The sequence below is a fragment of the Ascaphus truei genome, chromosome 1 (assembly GCF_040206685.1).
Source record: "Ascaphus truei isolate aAscTru1 chromosome 1, aAscTru1.hap1, whole genome shotgun sequence".
In the NCBI taxonomy this organism is placed as follows: domain Eukaryota; kingdom Metazoa; phylum Chordata; class Amphibia; order Anura; family Ascaphidae; genus Ascaphus; species Ascaphus truei.
Genome location: NC_134483.1, coordinates 168,595,151 through 168,617,572, shown reverse-complemented (window position 1 = coordinate 168,617,572; position 22,422 = coordinate 168,595,151). Strand labels below are relative to the sequence as shown.

Genomic DNA, 22,422 nt, shown 5'->3' with positions numbered 1-22,422 from the left:
TTGGGAAAGAGGCTTTCTCACCCCTCTGCAGTTCAGCAGCCTTCCAGGCTCTTGGGCGGGGCTCAGAGGAAACAGGAAACAGGTCTTATATACCTGAACTCTAATCAGCATGACAGGTGACAGAAAACAGGCAGCAGACAAACTGTGGAATGGAGTGCCTGTACCACGAGGCTGCCCTGTTCAGCTTAGACAGGACAGAAACTGTTCAGTATCCTGGGAGCCCTGTATATGGAGTTTATTACCAACCCCTGGTTTCTGTCACATATCCTCCCCCCCAGCTCAGACCTCGAGGGGTGAGCGACCATGGATATTAGGGAGTGCATCCTTGACAACCCGTCGGCATTGCCATGTTTGTGCCCCGACCTGTGTTCCACAGAAAATTTAAAGGGCTGTAGGCTTAGGAACCACCTGGTCACCCTAGCGTTCTTCTCCCTATTTTGACACATCCAGGTAAGGGGTGCATGATCTGTGACCAATCGGAACTTTCTCCCCAACAGATAATACTTGAGTGTCTCTACAGCCCACTTTATTGCGAGACACTCTTTCTCGACTATGGAGTAATTTTTCTCCTGGGGATTTAGTTTCCTACTTAAATAAAGGATGGGGTGCTCCTCCCCTTGAGACTCCTGGGAGAGTACCGCCCCCAGCCCTACCTCAGATGCGTCGGTTTGGACTACGAACTCTTTGGAGAAGTCAGGTGTGACCAACACTGGTTGGGCACAGAGAGCTTCTTTCAGGCTTCTAAAGGCCTGTTCGGCTTCGGGGGACCACTTTACCATTAGCGGTCCTCTTGCTTTTGTGAGGTCGGTTAGTGGGGTTGCCTTAGTTGCAAAATTGGGAATAAACCTCCTATAGTAGCCAATTAACCCCAAAAAGGTCCTTACTTGTTTTTTTGTGACTGGCCTTGGCCAATTTTGTATCGCCTCTACTTTGAGTGTTTGTGGTTTGAGTAACCCTCTACCAATAGAATACCCCAGATACTTGGCCTCCTCCAGACCAATAGTGCATTTAGCGGGGTTAGCAGTTAGTCCAGCAGACCGAACTGCGTCGAGCACAGCTTGGACCTTTGGAAGGTGGGACTGCCAATCTTCACTATGGATTACCACATCATCCAGGTAGGCGGCAGCGTACCGAACATGTGGTTTTAAAATTTTATCCATCATTCTTTGGAATGTGGCGGGAGCTCCATGTAAGCCAAAAGGCAGCACCTTATATTGAAAGAGGCCGTCTGGGGTTGAGAAGGCTGTTTTTTCTTTTGCCCTTTCTGTGAGGGGAACCTGCCAGTACCCTTTTGTTAGGTCTAGGGTTGTGAGATATCGGGCTTTGCCCAGTCTCTCTACAAGTTCATCCACCCTGGGCATAGGATAAGTATCAAATTTTGACACCGCGTTTAGTTTCCGGTAGTCATTACAAAACCTTGCTGTACCGTCTGGCTTTGGGACTAAAACTATAGGGCTGTTCCACCCACTTTGGGATTCCTCAATTACGCCTAGTTTTAGCATTTTTTTAACCTCTAAACTTATAGCCTCTCTCTTGGCCTCTGGGATTCGGTACGGTTTAAGGTTAACTCGGACCCCCGGTTCAGAGACTATGTCATGTTTAATTACGTTAGTTTTACCTGGCTGTGTAGAGAAGATTTCTTTGTTCCTTCTCACTAAACTCTGGACCTCTCGTTTCTGATGCACGGACAGTGTTTCAGCTATGCTAACCTCTGGGTCAGTTTCTTGATTCTCTGACGGACCTGGGGGTACTAGGGTTAACAAGACCTCTCTATCTTTCCAGGGCTTGAGTAGGTTTATATGGTAAATTTGCTCAGGTTTCCTCCTACCTGGCTGCCTTACCCTATAATTTACTTCTCCCACTCTTTCCAAGACCTCATATGGCCCATGCCATTTAGCAAGGAATTTACTCTCCACGGTGGGAACCAGAACTAGTACCCTATCACCTGGAAAAAAAATTCTGACCCTAGCACCCTTATTATACGTATTCCTTTGTGCTTCTTGAGCTTTCTCCATGTGTTCCCTCACTATGGGTAGGACTGCAGCAATGCGGTCCTGCATTTGGGCAACATGCTCTATTACACTTCTGTAAGGGGTAACCTCGTGTTCCCAAGTTTCTTTGGCTATATCCAGTAAGCCCCTTGGATGTCGGCCATACAATAGTTCAAACGGGGAGAAGCCTGTGGATGACTGGGGAACTTCCCTAATGGCAAATAACAGGTATGGTAACAAACAGTCCCAGTTTTTCCCATCCTTATCGACCGCCCGGCGTAACATGCTCTTTAAGGTTTTATTGAACCTTTCCACTAAACCATCTGTTTGTGGATGATAGACTGAGGTTCTGAGATGCTTGATTTTTAGGAGTTTACATAGCTCTTTTGTTACTTGGGACATAAATGGTGTTCCCTGGTCAGATAAGATCTCTTTAGGAATTCCGACCCGGGAAAACAGAAGTACTAACTCTTTTGCTATGTTTTTAGCAGAGGTGCTACGTAGGGGAACTGCCTCCGGATATCGGGTAGCATAATCTAATATTACCAATATATGCTGATGTCCCCTAGCAGACTTTATTAGGGGTCCTACTAGATCCATAGCAATCCGGTCAAATGGTACCTCTATTATGGGAAGGGGTACCAATGGGCTGCGGTATGCTTTGAACGGGGCGGTGATCTGACATTCTGGGCATGAGGAACAATAGTTTGTAATTTCTGCCAGAACCCCAGGCCAATAAAAGCTTCGGAGAACCTTTTCTTTTGTCTTTTCCACCCCTAGGTGTCCCCCCAATGGATGACTATGTGCGAGGTGTAATACTACGTTACGGAATGTCCGTGGTACCAACAATTGTTTAGTTGTAACTGATTTTCTTTTATCAACCCGATATACTAGGTCGTTCTCTACCTCGAAGTAGGGGTAAGCAAGTGACCTATCTGGTTGGCCATGAGTACTATTCTGGTCCCGTATATTTCCCCTTGCTACCGCTAATGTGGGGTCCTCCCACTGGGCCTTCTTAAAACTCCCAGGACTGACCTCTAGGTCAGCGAGGGTCTTATCCTGTACTGGGGTGGTAAGTGCCTGATCAACATCTTGATTTGGGGTATTCCCTACCAAAGTAGTGATGGGGAAGGGAATTTCACAGCACTCCTCCTTTTCCCCCTTCTTATTTGGGCCCTCGTCAACCTCCATTTCTGAAAAAGGGAAAGGATTTGTTTCTTCTAACACTTCGTTATGGTCTGCTATTGAACTCTGGGCGCTATTCTGAGCTGGGGACCACATTTTTAGAAAATGGGGAAAGTCGGTCCCTATTAACACATCATGTGCCAGTTTGGGTACAACACCCACCTTGAAATCTAAAGAACCAAATTCTGTTTCAAAAAAAACATCAACAGTGGAATATTCATGATTATCCCCATGTATACAACAAATTGCCACTCTTTGTGAACTGTTTACCTGTTTCTTCTTAATGGGCAATAGGTATTCGGACACTAGTGTGACCATACTCCCAGAGTCAAGAAGTGCCCGAACCCTCTTACCATTAACCTTTACAAATGCCCACAGATGGTTATTCAAGGGGTCCTCTGGGCTAGGGCCCATACATTGGGACAACAGCGAATAAGGTTCCACGCTGTTGCATTGCATGGGCTCATCATTTAGTGGGCAGATTTTTGCTGTGTGGCCCCTCTCATGACAATTTACACATTTAGGTACATAGTCTGTGTCCCACTTAGAGCCTTTTCCCGGCTCCCCATGTTGGCTATTGCCCTTAGTGTGCGAACCACTGTTGCTGGAGCGGCGTGAAGGTGGTCGCCGCTCTTCAGCGCCCCTTAACCCCGGTACCCTTTTACCGTCTCTGGAAGAGTCCTGGAACCTCGGATAGTGGGGTTGCTCCACGACTGTGGGTTGCGGGTGCTCTTCTGCTGCACTGTACCTTTCTACAAGGGCCACAAGCTCATCCGCATTGTGGGGGTCACTCCAACTGACCCAACGGCGTAAGGCAGAGGGAAGTTTCCTCAAGAACTGGTCCATGACCAACCGTTCCACGATGTGGCTTGCTGAGTTGATCTCGGGTTGTAGCCACTTCCGGGCGAGGTGGATGAGGTCATACATCTGGCTTCGGGTGGCTTTATCCATCGTGAAGGACCATGCGTGAAACCTTTGGGCACGAACAGCCGTGATTACGCCGAGGCGGGCGAGGATCTCGAACTTCAATTTTGCATAGACGTTAGCTTCGGCTGGCTCTAGATCAAAGTAAGCCTTCTGGGGTTCGCCGCTTAGGAAGGGTGCGATTAGACCAGCCCACTCAGCTTCTGGCCATCCCTCTCTCTGTGCCGTGCGTTCAAACGTGAGAAGATAGGCTTCCACATCATCCGAGGGTCCCATCTTCTGAAGGTAGTGGCTTGCCCTGGTCATTTTCGGAACTGGGGCTGCCTCTGCCAGTGGAAGGTTACTGATAGTCCCCCTCAGGATCTCGAGTTCCTGCTGTAAGCCCTGAGCGAACCGCTTTTGCTCCTCTCTCAGCAGGCGGTTTGTCTCTTGCTGGTTTGCATTAGTCTCTTGCTGGGCTATTAACAGCTGTCGCTGGGTTTCACTCGCCTGTTGCTGGGCTTCATTCGCGTCTTTCTGGACAGCGACATTGCGTACCAGCGCACTCACCACGTCTTCCATCTTGTTTGGAGAGAGAGAAAAAAAAAACCTTCTTTTTTTTTTTTTTTTAAAGTTCTTTAACCCCCAGACCTTTCAGTGTTCTGCCCGCATTCTCCACCATATGTGACAAACGGCTTACTCCGGGGCTCCGCCGTCTGTCCGGGACTGTTAGAGCACGGTCTTTTAGGGTAGGTTAAATGATGAGACGTCACGTACTGTTCCTTTAAACAGGCTATGCCTGGTTTATTCAGTCCCAGGCACTGAGACTGCCACAGTTTAAACAGAAAACAAAGCCAAACAAAAAAGCTGCTCGTCTGAGCGATAACTTAAACTTAGATGTCCCTGACTCAGAGTTGGAAGTGGCTTGTCCACTTCCACCAACAAAATAAGTACCTTTGCAGTCTTTAGACAAACTAACAGAATGAATGAAGCGATTTGGGAAAGAGGCTTTCTCACCCCTCTGCAGTTCAGCAGCCTTCCAGGCTCTTGGGCGGGGCTCAGAGGAAACAGGAAACAGGTCTTATATACCTGAACTCTAATCAGCATGACAGGTGACAGAAAACAGGCAGCAGACAAACTGTGGAATGGAGTGCCTGTACCACGAGGCTGCCCTGTTCAGCTTAGACAGGACAGAAACTGTTCAGTATCCTGGGAGCCCTGTATATGGAGTTTATTACCAACCCCTGGTTTCTGTCACAATATATATATATATATAAAAAATTGTGAAAGACAGCGCCCTTCTCCAACCAAAACGGCGGCTGCAGTCAACGGAGGTGTTCCGGTTTTAGGTTAAAACCCTTTCCAGCAAACACAACAGCAGCAACATCAATCTGCAAAGACTCCCACCGCATCCAATACCGAGGGCGACGGTGAAACCTCACTTTCATCTGGTGCATGGGCTAGTCCCATAACATGCCTTTTTATTTCTGACAAAGTGTGAGTGTGCATTTGTCTTGTCCATGGATTATTAAACCTTATTATTAAAAAAAAAAATATATATATATATATAATATATATATATTATATATATATATATATATATATATATATTATATATATATATATATTTTTTTTTTTTAAACTTTCTTTTTATTTCAGTATTTTATACATGGTGTACAGAAAGAAAAGAGGGGTGGGGAGGGAAGGTTAGCAAATAAACATTGCACTTTACGTGTTCCACTTATGCTTATTTTAAACAGAGGATACATATAACATTTACATTCTCATATTGTCTTTTTCTCTTTAATTATTTGTTTAAGGTTATGAAGCCTGGAACAGGAAATATATTATCTGGACCATCATGGTTGACCCACTTATATATATTATATTCTTGTTTGAGCTGTCCGGGTTTGTCTGCTTTTCACTTCCTGACCGATAACCTGGATAATAACTTCATCCATCTGTGATATCTTGTGAAAGAGGGTGTATTAGGGGGCATGGGATGGAGGGGGAAAGGGGGAATTTTTCCACCAGACTTTAAAGCATGTTATTGTCGTCTCTCGAGCTCAAGATAATCTATCCTCCTACAGAGTTCTCCCTGCTCAGATCTCAAATCTCTTCCTCCAGTGTTCCTACCTGCCAATCCAAGGTTCCCAAGTCTTGTGGAAAGCTTTGATTTTCTGATTCAACAGGGCAGTTAGTTTATCGATTGTCAGAGTTTAATTGACTCGTCTAATCACCATGTTCTTTGAGGGGGGATTGGGATTGGGGTATCATACAGCGAGCAGCTGTGAGGATATGTGCGATTAATTTACTGGTTGAACGGTTGCTATTTCCAACCGGTTTGGCTTGTATAAAAATCACTGGATTCATCAGAAGGGGGATCCCCACTATTTCCTCTATTACTTTCCCCACCATTTCCCAGTATTTCTGGATCTTGGGGCAGAACCACCAAATATGAGATATGTCTCCAACCTGGCCACATGCTCTCCAGCAAAGATTTGTGGAACTCTGGAAAATCTTATGTAACCTGGCAGGTGTTAGGTATATTTTTGAGGTACTTGGGGAGCAAGCCAAGCCTCCATGCACAGTATACCATCATTACTGAGATGCCATTTGATTTTGTTTTCAACAGAATGCTATCTTCAATACTTGATTGTTTTATTCCACGAGTGTACAGTACATAATTTTACCCATCTCTGAAAACGTTCTCGTGCAACAATTACTCATACACATACTGTATTCATAGAAGGAAGACAGGATTGGTTGAATAGGCTGTACTAAGTCAATTCCAAAGTAAGTGCCCCACTGCTACTTTGTACTGAATAAAAAACAGATTCCACTCACGTTGAGGTAAGGTATATTTAATTTTTTTTAAATACAGGTCCCCAGTCTAATCTGTTATTTACAGGACTGATCAATGGGTAGTATAGTAGCACGTTAAATTAATAATTTTTCCCTTTAAAGATATTCAAAAGTCTTTCAAGGTGGTATCTTCAGTACAATACACTACTAAATAAAAAAGTTAAAGAATTAGGTGTCTACCAGCCTTTGAAGTGGGTGAATCCAGTTAAAATCCCAGCGTTGGCTCCTTGTCACACTTGGGACTTCATCTCATGTCTAAGGCAGTAGCAAAAAAAATGGAAGGCCCACATGGTGGAGACTTGCTTCTCAAAGGCTGTATGTACTGCAGTGTAGAGAAGTGCAGATGTCTTCAAAGTTGATTCGCAAAATCTTTAGTGAATTTCTTTTGAAGTTGGTGTTTTGTGCAACATTGTGTGAAATTATTCATTGTTCAAAGGTTCGCCAATTTTGCAAATTTTTAAGAAACAAAGTATATATAAAATAGGATTTAAAAAATCTCTTCATGTATTAATTGAGTATGTTATTCTAGTAGGGGCAAAAAGCAGTCCAACCATTGCTACTAACACAATTCATAATCTTAACTGTAACCTCAAACTGTGCACTGACTTAAAACCATATTGGTGAAGAAAACTATGCTTGATTTTGGAATGGAACCACACATCTTCCAGCTACATAAACTGCTTTGATATTCCGATCATCACCTAAAAATATAAGGAAAATACATTATTACCTTAGTTTATTTTCTTAAACTTGTTTTTTTCCACTTATCATAATAAACATTTTGCTAAGTGTTGCCTCAGTCGAGAAACAATTGCGTAATGGAATTTGAGTGGACCAACTGGAAAGTGAATGGAAGAATTAATTTGTTAGTGACGAGTGAAGTGAATTCTCCATGACAAATGTGTATTTATTATTCCAGCTTCCATGACTTGGGGGATCACCTGCATTGACCGACAGCCTCTGCATTAGGAAAATATAACTTTGAGTCCTATTCAATATGTGGTGAGGTGCTTTAGACTTCAATGATTAAGTTGCTATGGACCTCACCGAATAAAGCCTTTTGATGGGGACAATCATTGCAGCGAGCAACTTGTCAGATCATTTATTTCCCCTAAACTATTGTAACCCAATGATAATTTCCTGAATTAAGGGCTCCCATTTAAAAGACTATGGTGATATCATTGCCTTTGACGTGAGTAAATCCAGTTCAAATCTCAATACCAGCTCCTTGTAACACTGTATATCTCAGTGTCTAAGGCACCAGGTATTACCCACCTTTAAGACCCACCTTAAGACACTCTTGCTTAAAGAAGCATATGAGTAGCACCTTGGCTAATAATATACACATGATACATAAAGCTTGGCTCCCTGCAGACTTACTTACCAGAATGCCCTCCTACTGTATCTGTATGTTCCTCCTACCAACAATTAGATTGTAAGCTCTTCGGAGCAGGGACTCCTCTTCCTAAATGTTACTTTTATGTCTGAAGCACTTATTTCCATGATCTGTTATTTATATTATCTGTTATTTATTTGATTACCACATGTATTACTAATGTAAAGCGCTATGTACATTAATGGCGCTATATAAATAAAGTCATACATACATACATGGTGGTCATACTCTGGGTCATTCCGTAGCTTAGGAAAGGTAAACATATGTTTTTGTTGGAGTGAGGGCCAGTTTGTTATAACTTTATAGGGTAAAGGGTAATATAGAAAAGTACTTGTGAAGCTGCAATGCTCTCACTGGTATCACCTTTAAAATTAATTTCCCACTTATTCATGTATCATTTACTTGTTCACCTCACACCAAAATCACCAGTGGTCTTCCGTAGAGGAACAGTATGATGGCTTCTGCTGTAGCAGAGCGTCAGAAGGGATTTTTATTCCATTGGATGTAAGTATTTCACTAAACTAGAATAAATTATTTTTGATACTGCTACCACCAAACCGAGTGGCGAGCACATATACTTACACCTTATAAGGCCAGAGGCAGGTTCCTCTAAAACCTGAGGTTGATGACAATTCTAATGAACCTCTTATTATAAACCCCTTCACTTCAAGACTGGCCTGCAATGCAATGCAAACCCTTTTGGCAACAATGTAGTTAGGTGACCAATGTAATGCTTTTGCACCTTCCATCCGCTTACCCAATGCAATAAAGCAACAGTTTTCTATCTAGCAAAAGGGTATAATATTCCAATGGAAATATATTTATGTCAAATAGCATTGTCCCAAATTGATATCACTTTTGTTTTTTGGAAATAATAAAGGCAAGTGCTGTTTAGGTTTAGATTTATTACATACCTAGATAAAGGAACTTCTGGACCATATCCTAAAAAAAATTAAATAAACATTAATAAACAAACTGTTATAAGAAAATCAAGTGTCTTAAATTGCTACTCAGTAATACGTAGTATTAAAAATAAAAATAAATAATTTTCATCTTGACCAGCAATCTTTCATAGTGAAATTCTTCAGTAGGGTTGTACATTAGAGAAATCATGAAATGCTGATATAGGAAACAATTTAGCAATTTCTAATCCAGTGTGATTACTCAATACCTGGTTATAATTTAGCTGTGTTCTCTGTCCCTTTGTAATGGTTGCTGCATTATTTCTTTAACTCCTGTACACATATGCTCCCAACTTGTACCTTGTGTGATATGCTATAGCTAATTTCCCAACACAATATGGCCGCCGTGGTCAGCCTTGTTCCACCGGCCAACAAAAATCTTCCACGTCACTGAGAAATAACATTTTGAGTTTCCACTGGCAATCCCACGGCCATACTTGTAGTTTGTTTTGTGTGTCACACACTGAAAAATATATTAGGAACCGCGATGTCCCTAAAGGTCAGGTGTGGTGAAAAGCACCTCGGGGGGCGGGGAGGGGGGATGGGGGACGGGGGGACACACCCTGGTTCTGGTACTTTACATTTAAAAAAAAAAAAGAACTATAAATAATGGGGACTTTTCCAATATATGTTACTAAGGAGGTCTGCTCCTTTCAGATGCATCATAAAACAATGAATTACTTATATGGAGGTTAGAATTTGAAATAGTTTCAAATGAATATAGACAAATATGTAAAAAAAAATGATATAAAAAAAACCAAGACCTACTAGTTATAATTGTTTATGATTGTGATCGTAGATTTTTTTTGTTGCAATCTATGTGCATAGGTATTAATATTCCACAGTAAGTACTGATGCTTTTCTTGTTTCTTTGACCATTGACATCAGTTCTGTGTGAGACAACTGACAGAAGGTCAACCCCGGCTATTATGTAAACTGCAGTGTAGCTATTTCTTGTTGCCTGTGTTTATCAAGAAGTTTATCTTATAATTGCAATGATAGGTTATCTAATAAACCACAATAGTCGGTGGCATTTTTGTATATTTTATATGTCCTACTAATTTATCATAATGTTACATTGCATGGTGGAATATCAGTTGTAAAATAATAGGTTTGCAAAGTACTGACAATTTTTTATTGTATATAAGTAGGGAACAGATAGCTGCAAATTTCAGATTTGGTATTCATATTATTCCAGACCAGTGTAAATAAATACTGAGTCTTGGCCACTCATCCAAATGTCCAAATAACATAACTTTTTGTTAACCATATTTATTAGTATAACAGAACATTTAGATCAAAATAACAGTGTCTCATGCTGATCTATGGTGCTTATTGTGTAAACTAGTATAGCGCCATTCAATTTAGTAACATATAATCATTTACTTTATTAGGATCTACATGAATCCCACTGACATTAATTTCAATTACCAGATGGTTTATTAAATGACTACAGTACCTCCTTCGGGATATTACAAAATACTTCAAAAGGACTATCTTCTGCTTCAGGGTTGATTAACAATGCATCAAACTCCTTGTTAACTTCAAAGTTTCCAGTTATATGGTCAATATTCAGAGCTGTGAAAAGAATCAGAAATAATCAGCCTTACTGTATGTGTTTTCTACTATTATCCCTATTCTGAGAAGCTTTGGTGATCAAAGTAGGTTTTATGGTTACCCCTTTTATCATCAGATTTATGAACAATGGATTGAAGGCTATCTTAGCATAGGAAGGGACCAACCAATTGTATAAAAAAGGTACATATTTTATATTTATCATCTTACGACTGAGGAGTGAGCTAAATTATCTTTTTACTATTAACAGTGATGAAGGCAAGTATTCAAATATTGCATTAACTATAATAAACTATTGTTCTTTTCCCTGAAAACTGCACATGTGATTAATTTATTTAATTGGCAGCTACTTTTTGTGACACCACACAATTCTTGTGTCAAAGATATATGACCATAAGGAACAGGGCATGTACCCTAATGGGGGGGGGGGGGAGTGGCCTCCATCCATTCTAACGAGCCAGTAATGTCAACCTCGAAACGTATGATCCACAAATAAAGTGTTGTGTAAATCAAGCACCAAGAGATTACTCAATTTGTAACACACATTGTATTTTCAAAATTGTAATAATGCATTTTATACAGACACAGAATAAACTGTTTTTCTCTGTGCTTTTTTTTTTCAGGGGGAAAAGGTGCGAGACTTTCACCTCAATAACTTCTTCATGAAGCATGTGAAAAGCATATTACATTGTAAAAGTTAAAGCTGCGCCTCTAATGGTTTTCTTTATTCTAGAAACCAAGCTTTGACTTCATCATAGAGAATAATGTTCTGCTCTAAATGTTACTTTTTAAAAAAAAAAATCTGCTGAAACATGGACTGTACCTCTCCCGATCGTAATAAAAGGTTCACTACATGTCAGCTCCTCAGCGATTAGAACCCAGAACATAAGCAATCAGACACAGTAACCATGCATGCTGAGATATTCAGCAGCTAGACCCGAGGTGTGCAACCCTGTTGCCAATCGCCACAAGTGGCGTATTGCCATGAAAGTGTGGCAAATGAGTTTGCCAGCTCCTACAGTAAAATAAGCTTTTTCTGACGGCGTCTGCTGGTTTCCGCTTTCTGAATGAGTCATTGACGTAACACAGCCATCCAATTCTCCCCTCTGCCTTCAGTTGGAGTCTAGGCCCGACCTTGAACTGTTATTTTTTATGGGGGCTAAAATTTGTAGTGACACAAGTAAAGGAAAAGCATGGTGTGGCGATTTTCACTTCTCATTCACCACACCTGTGGCTACATTGAAAAATAGGTTGCCCACCACTGAGCTAGACGGTACCCTTGTTCTGGCTACTACGATCCTAATAATCAATATACTTGGCCTCTCCTCCCAGATCCCAATTGGTGAATTGCAATCATTGGTTCAATTCCTGGCATGTCCCATGCTTCAATATACAAAGACAGACAGCCATGTTTTCTTGTTAGTAAAACAAGATGCATACCCTTACTGCTGTCACCTTTTCCTTTCTCATTAAATATAACCTCCCATCCTGATTTCTGTCTTAACCTATCTAATCTTTTCGAAACTTTGCAGCTAGAGTCTTCTCAACCTTCCTGAAATTTGAACAGCCTCCCTACTCCTCACATCTTTCAGCAGGCTCCTTGTTAAATTCTGCAATTTCTTCAAGAATTTTCTCTTGTCCTTTTGCCCCTCTCTATATTTCATGTAATGCTCCAAATATACATATATACTATGTGTATCCTCTGCAATTTCCTTCTGTAAGTCCCTTCCTAATACCGTTTCCCAGGTACCCACCTTCCCTTTTTAAACACCCCCCTCCCACATTACTTTCTTAGTATGTCTTTGAATAGCACTTTCTAACACTGATAATCCACATGCTCCCAGATAGGAGAACATGCTGTTTATACCTTTTTACCCTCGTGTACATTCATAATAGATTCTACATCTGAAAGCCTTTGTGACTATACACAATTATACTGTTCTAGCATTTGCAATGACATATTGGAAAACTATTTTATGACTGAAAAGAATGATAGCATCATTCAAAGTCTAGGTGCATATGAGCAGTGCACCTTCATTCCCTGATGAGGGTGCTTATATGCACCGAAGCATTGGGTGCTGTTATGATTCTTTTCAGTCATTAAATTGACTATGATTTGATCTCCTTAATTTCAGTTCCTTTTAGGGGTGCTTGACTGCATTTTTGGATATTGGCTGATATTGACCGGGATACTATTTGTCTTTAGCACCCTCTCTAATTATTTCCCATTTCCATATAATTCTTAGACCTTTGGCCATCCCAAGTTGCTGGCACTAGATTTCTTTCTTGCAATTACATATTGTGCCATAGTTACTAAGCTGCGCTGTGCCATAATTCACCTCCCAGAAGGCTTAGTAAAGATGGCCCTTTAAGGCCCAATCAAGTGAATGGGTTGTAAGGTGTTCTCCAGCGTGAACGGTATCTTATGGAGTAATACCACTTAGTAAATGTGGCCCTTTATGGACCATTCACTTGAATGGGGCTGTGAGGTGTCTTCCAACATGAAAGGTGTATTATGGAGTAATCCTTTTTAGAAAATATGGCCCATAGTCCTATTGTAACAGTCTGTTTGCCTCCCACTTCAGCATGGAAATTGTAAGCAGTCCAGTGCACCAACTCAATCCCATTATTTCCTTTAATGCCTGTAGCACTTACCCTTACAGCTACACAAGAATAAGTAATATGCAATATACATATATATATATATTAACACACAAACCAGCAAGCTCAAACGCCCACACCCACCTAATCTTGACTATATGTAATGCCACATAGAGTGCCACTGGGCTGTGGCACATGAATATAGCAAACGACAGGGGGTGCCCAGTGCTACATCCATGTTCCCCCTTGTTTTCTTACCAATTGCTGTTTAAAAAGAGAAAGAAAACAAACCAGGTAAACATTCAAAAGGCCCGTGTTAATCACAGAAGAATAGTGCGGAGTTGTCGTGATCACGTATTTATGTTTAAATGTTTCCTCTAATGCAACAAATATGTCATCCAGTTATCAAAATAAAAGGAGAGAGACACTAAGAAAAAATAATGTAACACGTTGAAGAAATGTATATATATATAATAACCTTGGCTTCCTCCAAGAGTTGCAAGTTTGAAGGCTTCGTGATAACTTAAGACTTTATAATCATGTTCTTTTTCTACTTTGTCTTGTGCGGCTGATTTTATTTCATTCTCTGCATCATTTTCATTTTGGTTTGCCTCTTTTTTCCTGTTTTCCTTTTCTCTTTTTTTATGTTGAATAAAGAGAATTTTCGATGTTTCTATTGCTTTCCGAACAGCATCAAGCATAGAAACTGTGTAACCTCCTGCAACATCTAGGGAAAACATATCGCTGTTAATTTGTCTGCTTACATTGCAGCTATTGAATATACCCGCAGCATGCAATAGCTAAACTGTGTACTGTATGCAGTGGGTTTGTACATACATCCCATTAAACATGTATGCCATTGTGGCACTTGATTTAGATATATTACCTGACTTTTTTCTTTCTTATTAGTGTATGTAAAACATGTGCAATGTATAATTCTACATTCTTACCTAAGCTGGAAATTGTTTGGTGCTCCTGTTTATAAGTCTGTAAAATATCCTGTTTGTGTGACTAACATAATGGCTGCTTCAGTCAGTGTAACTCAGCAGCTACAATGTATCCATATATCACTAAGGTAAGATCATCTATTCTTACAGTTTGCAGCTCAAACTGCTGGGAACACTGGCAACAAATTATCCCAAACAGGAAAGTGTTGCAAATATCTTGCACTGCTTGGGAGGTGGGCTAAACCTGCTATAGAAATCAAAAGGATGCTTTAGAAATCATTACAAATGGCTTTACGTATAATTATAAAATAAAAAAGTACAGTATTATGTAATACTACAGAAATGATTTATTTTAAGAAACCATACACGATTCCACGTTTTTCTGCTTTAACTACACTTACGATACATTATTGTACATCTCTTTTAAAACTGACATATGGATATTAAGGACCCCCATCAGACATTTTTGGGCCCAGGAGAAATAAAAGAAACAGCCCCCTCCATGGCAAATTGGGGGGGGGGGGAGTAAAAGGTATGTGCACAGGGGAGATGCTGCAGGGGTAATATAGGGAGGTAATATGTCTGGGTGGGGGGCAGGGCGGCATCTCTTCCTCCCGGCATCTCGCGCTCCATGGTCCCGTCATCATGGTTCTGAGATGTCCAATGGTCTCATGTTGCCATTACAACGTTCCGTGACGTTGCAGCGCTATTTGGCATGCCTTTGTCATGGCAAGGTGGTGCCACAGGGTGTCCTGTTGTCTTGTCAATGTGATGCCGCATGGCATAGCGACGTCACGTTGTCATGGCAATGCGACACCATTGGACGACGCAGAGCCATGGTGACGGGACGATGTAAGAGGAGATGCCGGGAGATGCCACTAGAGAAGGTAAGAGAGTTACAGAGGCCCACGCTTTTTTTTTATCACAGTATGAGAATAAGCACTTTGAACTAGAGAATTGCAGAATTAAATGTAGTATATAATGTATATTGTAAATATAACCTAAAGTCACTATTAGCTTACATTATATATCTTTAAAAATTCAATAGCACAAGTCCTTAGTCGCATGTTTTATATATATATATATATATATAAATATATATATATATTAATTATATATTGTCTAATGATCTCTGAGTTATTTGCCTTTTACAAAATAAATACAACTCTTCATGTGTCATTATTTCCTTACTGCTTTTTATTTGCTTGTCTGTTTTTTGTTTAGTCTGTCACTGGTTCTCCATTAAACATTGTCACTATCATATACAGGGGGTATGCAATGGATTAAGGGCCACTAATACTAATCAAATATGGAAGTATGTTACCTACTGTAAACAACCAATATATCTGTATTACTAGGTAAAAAAAACAGTGCTTATTCACAAGGCTCAGCAGACTTCACATTGACAGTTCTGCTACTATTATATATTTCATTTATGTGTGCGTTCACAGTGTGTGATACGATGAATGGAAATATTACCAGGTTGAAATCCTTTATTGAATGAATGATTAAGGATTTTCCTGTGAGACCCTGCGAAAAATAGACCCCACTAACTTGGGTTAATAAAATAGAAGAAAAGACAAAGGAGGCAATTTTAACCGCTCCGTGTGAGGCAGGGGTAGCCAGAATTGGAGGAGTATTTGTACAGTAGCTTAAGGAAAGAGAAGAGTTTGTTCACTCCCCAATATGATATACAGTATGCCTTTAAGTCTTGTGATATATTTATTACACTTGACTTTTTTCTCTACTTAATTGAGTCTTAATGCTGTTGGATAAACCAGTTGGTGTACGCTCTAAAAATAACAAGACTTCTGTTTTTTCTCTGCTCACCTGTTCCAAGCCCCAATTTAACATTCTGTTTTATCACATTTCGGACATCAAGATGACCACTACACAGCCTAAAAACAAAATAAGACCGAATAAATGGCATAAAACCACAGAAACCAATACAAATATGTAATGTTTTTGTAAATGTCAGATACTGTATGTTTAGCATTGTACAGGGTAGAATGTAAACAAGTGTGTTTTCATGGGTTAAAGAGAGGGAAAGAATGAATAGATATCAAATCTATGTTATAATGTTTTGGGTTATAGTCATTTGATTAGTGGTTAGAATGTTAACATAATTAGGACGCTGAGTACCACTTAAGCGTTTATAAATACTAAAAGTCAGACCTTTCTGCTGTGTGTACATTAGAAATTGCATTAGTAATTTTCCTTCCCGGGTTATAAGTGGATAAAAAATAGTTTGTTAAATCAAAATTTATGACACAGCATCAGATGGAGACATTTGGGAATCATCATTACATTTTTGATCATTTTACTGTGAGCAAAACTTTTATGTTAAAGTAGTCTTTAGATTGAATTCTGTGTTACTTTTCCACCTTATTTTTGTAATGTCTTTATGTTTGCCAACTCAAGAAGCCTGCTTTGGCCAAATAAATAAAACATATAAACCACTTATAAAACAAATACATAATGTGTCTGTAGCTATTATTACTAAGATACTGTTGAAGGCAATACCAATATCAAATTGTGTTTGAACACCTACAAAATTATATTTCACCATATAACATAGCTGTAAAAATAGTGCTTAGCAGAACAGAAAACTACAGTTTATAGCGGTTTCCACTCTGTCATACTGCTTTTCATGTTAAAAAATAAATAGCTCAGTAATTTGAATGAAATATCCTCCACCAGAGCTTAGACCACGAGAGTCTTTGCACTGATTAAGAAACTATGCTGTAAGTGACTTATGGAAATAAAAGTAGTCGCTAGCAATTTCTCTGTGGCCGGACACAATTAGAGGAATTCCAATGGTCCCTTCTGTCATTCCCCACATTGATAGGTTGTACTGTATGGCTCACATCTATTTTTAACCATTGGATTGTGCACGTCAAGAGCAGCTCAACTAGAAGTTAACTGGTTGCTACCACATGGGACATACATATGGAGGGAAATGCATAGGTGGCTCTTCTGTTAGGCAACATGGGCAGTGTACCTGGTCAAAAAGGCTTTTGTGTAACGCTAATTTCTGATTTTTTTTTTAAATGATCAACCTCAAACTTTTAATGAGCATTCTATCCATGGGCACCATTGACTATGAAGGAGTCCCCGGATTTGAATTCTGTTAATTTCCTTTCCAGGATACACCTGGTTCCCAAGATACTTACCTCTGTAGCTGTAAGTGCTGCCAGTTACTTCCTGGTTCTTAGATTTCTTGCGCCTCATGGGCTAAAAGGAACCAATGACATTACGGCTTCCTATTGGCCTGCATGCCGTTGGAGATTTAAACATGGTACTGGGGGCACCTTCAGAGGTAAGAATCTTGGGAACCAAGGGGTTAATGCGGTTCAGATGCAGAGACCCCTGCTACCCACGATCTAAAAAATCAAAACCTGGTAGGTGGCACCACACCTTTAGATTAAATCAACCATGAAAGTAAATTGTTTGCTATTTACATTTAAGCAATTAACTTACGAAATGTTTGAATTGGGGCAATGGGATATTGCAGCTCCTTTGGTCCTAAACACACTGAGCTCTTCATCTGTGAGGTAGCAGCCATGGGCCATCACTGTCTACAGGTAAAAATGCAGAGAAGCCTTTACGTACCTTTACATGCCATTACTTTTACATTCTCATTAGCAAATTTGAAGACATTTCACAACTGGAGTCACGTGACCTTAGGTCCCATCGCCTTTACATACCATACAGCCATAGTCTCAAAGACCAAAGATCCAAAATGTCATGGTAATTTTGTGAAAATGAGCCGGGGTGATTTGGGGACGGAGGTTGCCTAACTAGGCCATCAAACCACCAAATTACAGCAATTTGCTAATAAAATAGTGACACAGGTTCACTGGTATATCCATTTGGACTTTATTTTGCATATGCACTGACGTTGGCCGCTTGCAGACACACTTACTAAAACACCCTCCTACTGTCTCTGTACGTTCAACCCACTTACCTCTTAGACTGTAAGCTCTTCAGGGCAAGGACTCCTTTTCCTAATGTTACTGTTATGACAGAAGCAGCTGAGAATAGGTTAACAAAACACAAAACCCCAGCAAGCTCTTTTTGGGAACCCCTGAGCCCCCACAATATATATATATATATATATACAGTATGTGTATATAAGTGTCAAAAGTCTAAAAAGAGCTTGCTGGGGTTTTGTGTTTTGTTAACCTATTCTCAGATGTTTCAGCTGTTGGAGGTTAGTGGCTCCTCCTTCCCAGGTTTTAAGCCTGCCCCTCCCCACATCCCAAGTTAGTAGGTCCTTTCATTCTACTGGATATAGATCCAATGTGGTCTTTCTCCCTCCTAATAGAGGTAAATGAGAATTTTAATCCTAATAGAGGCATATTAGTATTTTATCTGGTATTGTTAGGACTTGCAAACAGGGTCTGCCTTGTTGTGGATTGCGAGCTTACAATGCTTTGTCCAAAGGGTTAAACTAAATGACCCCTTTTCAAGAGAATATAGAAGTATTTTACTGTGTATTTTTGTTGGATGTAGCATTGAGCTTCTCTGTCGTCTGTTACCAGGAAGTAATACATTGAGAGTTACCTCTCGTTTTCAAGGTTTTGGATGTCAGAGTATCAATGTGCACTCCAAATGTTAAATGGGAGGCAAACAATATGCCCAAGTATTTAAAACTAGTAACAGGAGCTAGGATGGTTCTGATCTGGAGCTCATTCATTGGAAGCTTTAAAAAAATTGGCCTTGGTCCCAAAACACCATTGTTTCAGGCTCGTCAGTGTTTAAAAACAGTTTGTTTTCGGATATCCAGTTTTCAAGTCTCAAAAAGTAAGATTGAAGTATGTGTTTAAGGTCGGAGAGGCTAGGCTGTGTGCATATAGGATTGTGTCATCTGTATACATGCGTATTGAAGCTCACTTACAAGCTGTAGGAATATCATTGATGAACACGGAAAAGAGTAGAGGCCCCAGAACAGAGCCTTGCGGGACACCACAGGTGATATCCAAGGGGTTGGTGTTAGAGCCTGAGCTAGAAACATGTTGAGATCTATATGATAGGTAGGAAGGAAACCAGTTGAAAGCATACTTCCCTATTCCAGAGCACTGGAGTTTGTTTAGCAAGATAACATGATGAACAGTATCAAAAGCCTTTACAAAATCTAGGAACATTGCACCAGTAAATTGTCCCGGTTTCATTCCACACTGGATCTCATTGCAAACTTTTAGGAGGGTAGTTACTGTGGAATGTTTGGGGCGAAAGCCAGATTGGAATTTGCTAGGGAAATTTGTCTTGGTATAGTAATCGCTTTATTGGGAGTGAACACCTTTTCCCATGACTTTGGACAGTATTGGCAGAAGAGATATTGACCTGTAGTTTGAGACAGTGTTTTTGTCCCCACTTTTGAAGATTGGGACAATTCTGGCAGGTTTTCAGGTCTTAGGTATATGGCCTGCAGATAGAATAGAGTTGACTAGGGAAGCAAGCGGTTTGGCAATGGCTGGGACATCAGATCGTAGGAACCTAGATTGCAGTGTCAGGTCCACATTGGCTGCTTAGATTTAATTTGAGGAGCACTTGTGTAATCTCCTCTTCAGATACTGGGACAAATTGAAAATTGAAAATTGTGGGCAGTGTTGGGAGAGTGTGGGGCTATAGGGGTACTCTCAGAATGAGGTTCATGTTTGTAGTTCTGGTTGTGTTTCGCTAATAAGTTAGTAGCACACCCCACAAAGTATTCATTGAATGCATTTGCAATGTCAGTGGGGTTTGTCAGAGTAATATCCTCCTTAGTGATATTACATGGTTGTTGATGGCAAGAAGGCTGGAATATATTATTGATGACAGAAGTTAGCTGGATTGGATGTATTCTAGCGAAGATTGTCAGAGTAATAGTGTGCTTTTGTGTGTCTTGTTTGCCTTGTGCACATATTCTGCAGGCATCTGTAGTTATTAAGATCCTTGGTAGTGCCAGTTACTTTCTAGCTTTTCCACAAGGCATCCCTAAGATGGTAGCGTGCTATATGGTCAGTTGTAACCCATGGAAGGTTGGCACCCCGTACCCTTATTCTGCGTAGTGGAGCATGGGTATCACAGAGTTTTAAGAACTCGGATTGGAAATAGTCGAGTGCAAAATTTGGGGTCGGGAATTAAGTTGATTCTGTACCAAGGGCAGCTGGTAAAGTCAACCAGAAACTGTTGTGGGTCAAAGTTTCTAAATGTTCTAGTGAGAATTTTAGGGCTTGATTGGGGTGGTTTGATTTTCCTTACACAGTACACAATTGCATAGTCACTAAAAATGTCAGGAAGGATGCCAGAAGATTTGATTCTGCTAGCATTAGAGGAGAGAATCCAGTCTAGCAAAGAATGGTTGTGAGATTTCAGGTTTGTCCGTGTGGGTTGGGAAATTAGTTGTGTTAGGTTAAGTGACTTAAGTTGTATCTGGATTTTGTTGTTTTTAGGGTCGAGCCAATTGTAGTTGAAATCCCCAAGAACTAGCAGTTCACTCTTCTCATTGAGAGGGGGAATTGAGCCAAAAAACTGGGTGATATCAGCCAGGGACTCTAGTAGAGCTTTAGGGGGCGGTAGATGTCAGCAATCAAGACAGGTTTAGAAAAGGGGAGGCAGATTTTGCCAACTAGGATTTCAAAAGAAGGTGGGCTTGGGGGGCAATTTAGCAGCGTAAATTGTAAGGTTTCTGCAATATAAAATGACACCCCATCTCCTCTCTTTCATAGAAATTGAGTATCCCTGAATGGCGATATTTGCATCGAGGGTTTTAGGGCTTAGCCATGTTTCTGTGAGAATGATGGCTTTGGGTTTATGTATAAGGCACGAGGCCCTTAGTTTATCCCGTTTGTCAGCAGGCTCTGGATATTTATATGGGTGACAAATAGACCTATTTTGGAATTTGCAGGGGGTATTCTCAGGTGTATGGTATATGTATGTATTGTGGCAGAATCATAGACTCTGGATGTTGGAGAGAGCTTGCAGTATGCATACATTTCAGTATGCAGGAGATTAAACTCCTCTGGCAAAGCAATCTGTAGGTAAACCTAATTCAGACTGAACTCCTGATTGCAAGGGGGTTTAAAAGGCAGTCGGCAATCTGCATTAGGAAAGACTTTCCCCAACCACTAGGGACAATGGTTAGAACGGTTACCCAGGCCTGCTGGATGCAGGGCCTGCTGGGACCAGCCTGGGCCCACACTCAGCAAACGAAATACCCACGAAACCAAATAAGGCTGTTGGATGCAGGGCTTGTCTACGAAGAACTTGCATTCCATAGTCTTCTGAGGAAGGGATCACCTGGAGACTCATAGGATGGATTCCCAGCATCTCAGTTAAGGACTTCACATTTTAATTCCAGACATATGTGTAATGTTTAAAACTGGAAGTAGGAGACAAGTGAAAAAAGGCAGTGCACTGCCTAAAAAAGCAGGAGGAGGCTCACAGGTGCATAAAAATGACTTTATTCCATAAGTGGATCAAACACGACCCCTAAGAGCAGCAGCAGGCAACAACACATCTACGCATTTGGGCCGTATGCCCTTTGTCAAGGCCACTGCCTGTCTTATAGCAGGCAAGGCGAGACCACTTCTCTCCAGTATTGCAAGATCTGCACTGGCTCCCGGTGGAGCAAATGGTACATTTTAAGATCTTGAGCCTTACATTTAATGCTATCAATGGATTAGCACCAATTTACCTTCAGAACTGCATAATCACTAACACCCCCAATCGGGTCCTTAAAACTGCCATCACCTTTCAATTGGTTGAGCCTCGGTTTAAGGTCAATAAAGCTGGCGTGAGAATTTTTTCAAGAACCGCCCCAAGACTGTGGGCTAAGCTCCCTTCTGCTTTAAGAAATCAGGAAACTTTACTTCCATTTAGAAAGGAAATTAAAAACCTTCCTTTTCAAACAAAACATTGCAAACAGACCCTAATACCCTGGCAGACAGCTTCCCTTCCCTCGCATTCGTGTTTACTGCTCTTTGCTGGTCTTCCTCATCGTTCCCATACAT

At 40.7% G+C, this 22,422-nt stretch overlaps 1 protein-coding gene across 2 annotated transcripts in view; it reads right to left on the bottom strand.

Moving 5' to 3' along the window:
- Nucleotides 1–6,927: 6,927 nt before the first annotated feature.
- The window catches only part of GDA (guanine deaminase), a 69,086-nt gene continuing 53,591 nt past the window's right edge, over nt 6,928–22,422 (bottom strand). For both annotated transcript variants that reach the window (XM_075598009.1, XM_075598017.1), the window contains 6 exons: nt 17,906–18,003; nt 16,256–16,323; nt 13,957–14,205; nt 10,762–10,880; nt 9,255–9,282; nt 6,928–7,645 (listed from right to left, as the gene is read on the bottom strand). In XM_075598009.1, coding sequence (XP_075454124.1) covers nt 7,575–7,645; nt 9,255–9,282; nt 10,762–10,880; nt 13,957–14,205; nt 16,256–16,323; nt 17,906–18,003 — 633 coding nt within the window. In that variant the 3' untranslated portion in view covers nt 6,928–7,574. The remainder of the gene's footprint in view (nt 7,646–9,254; nt 9,283–10,761; nt 10,881–13,956; nt 14,206–16,255; nt 16,324–17,905; nt 18,004–22,422) is intronic.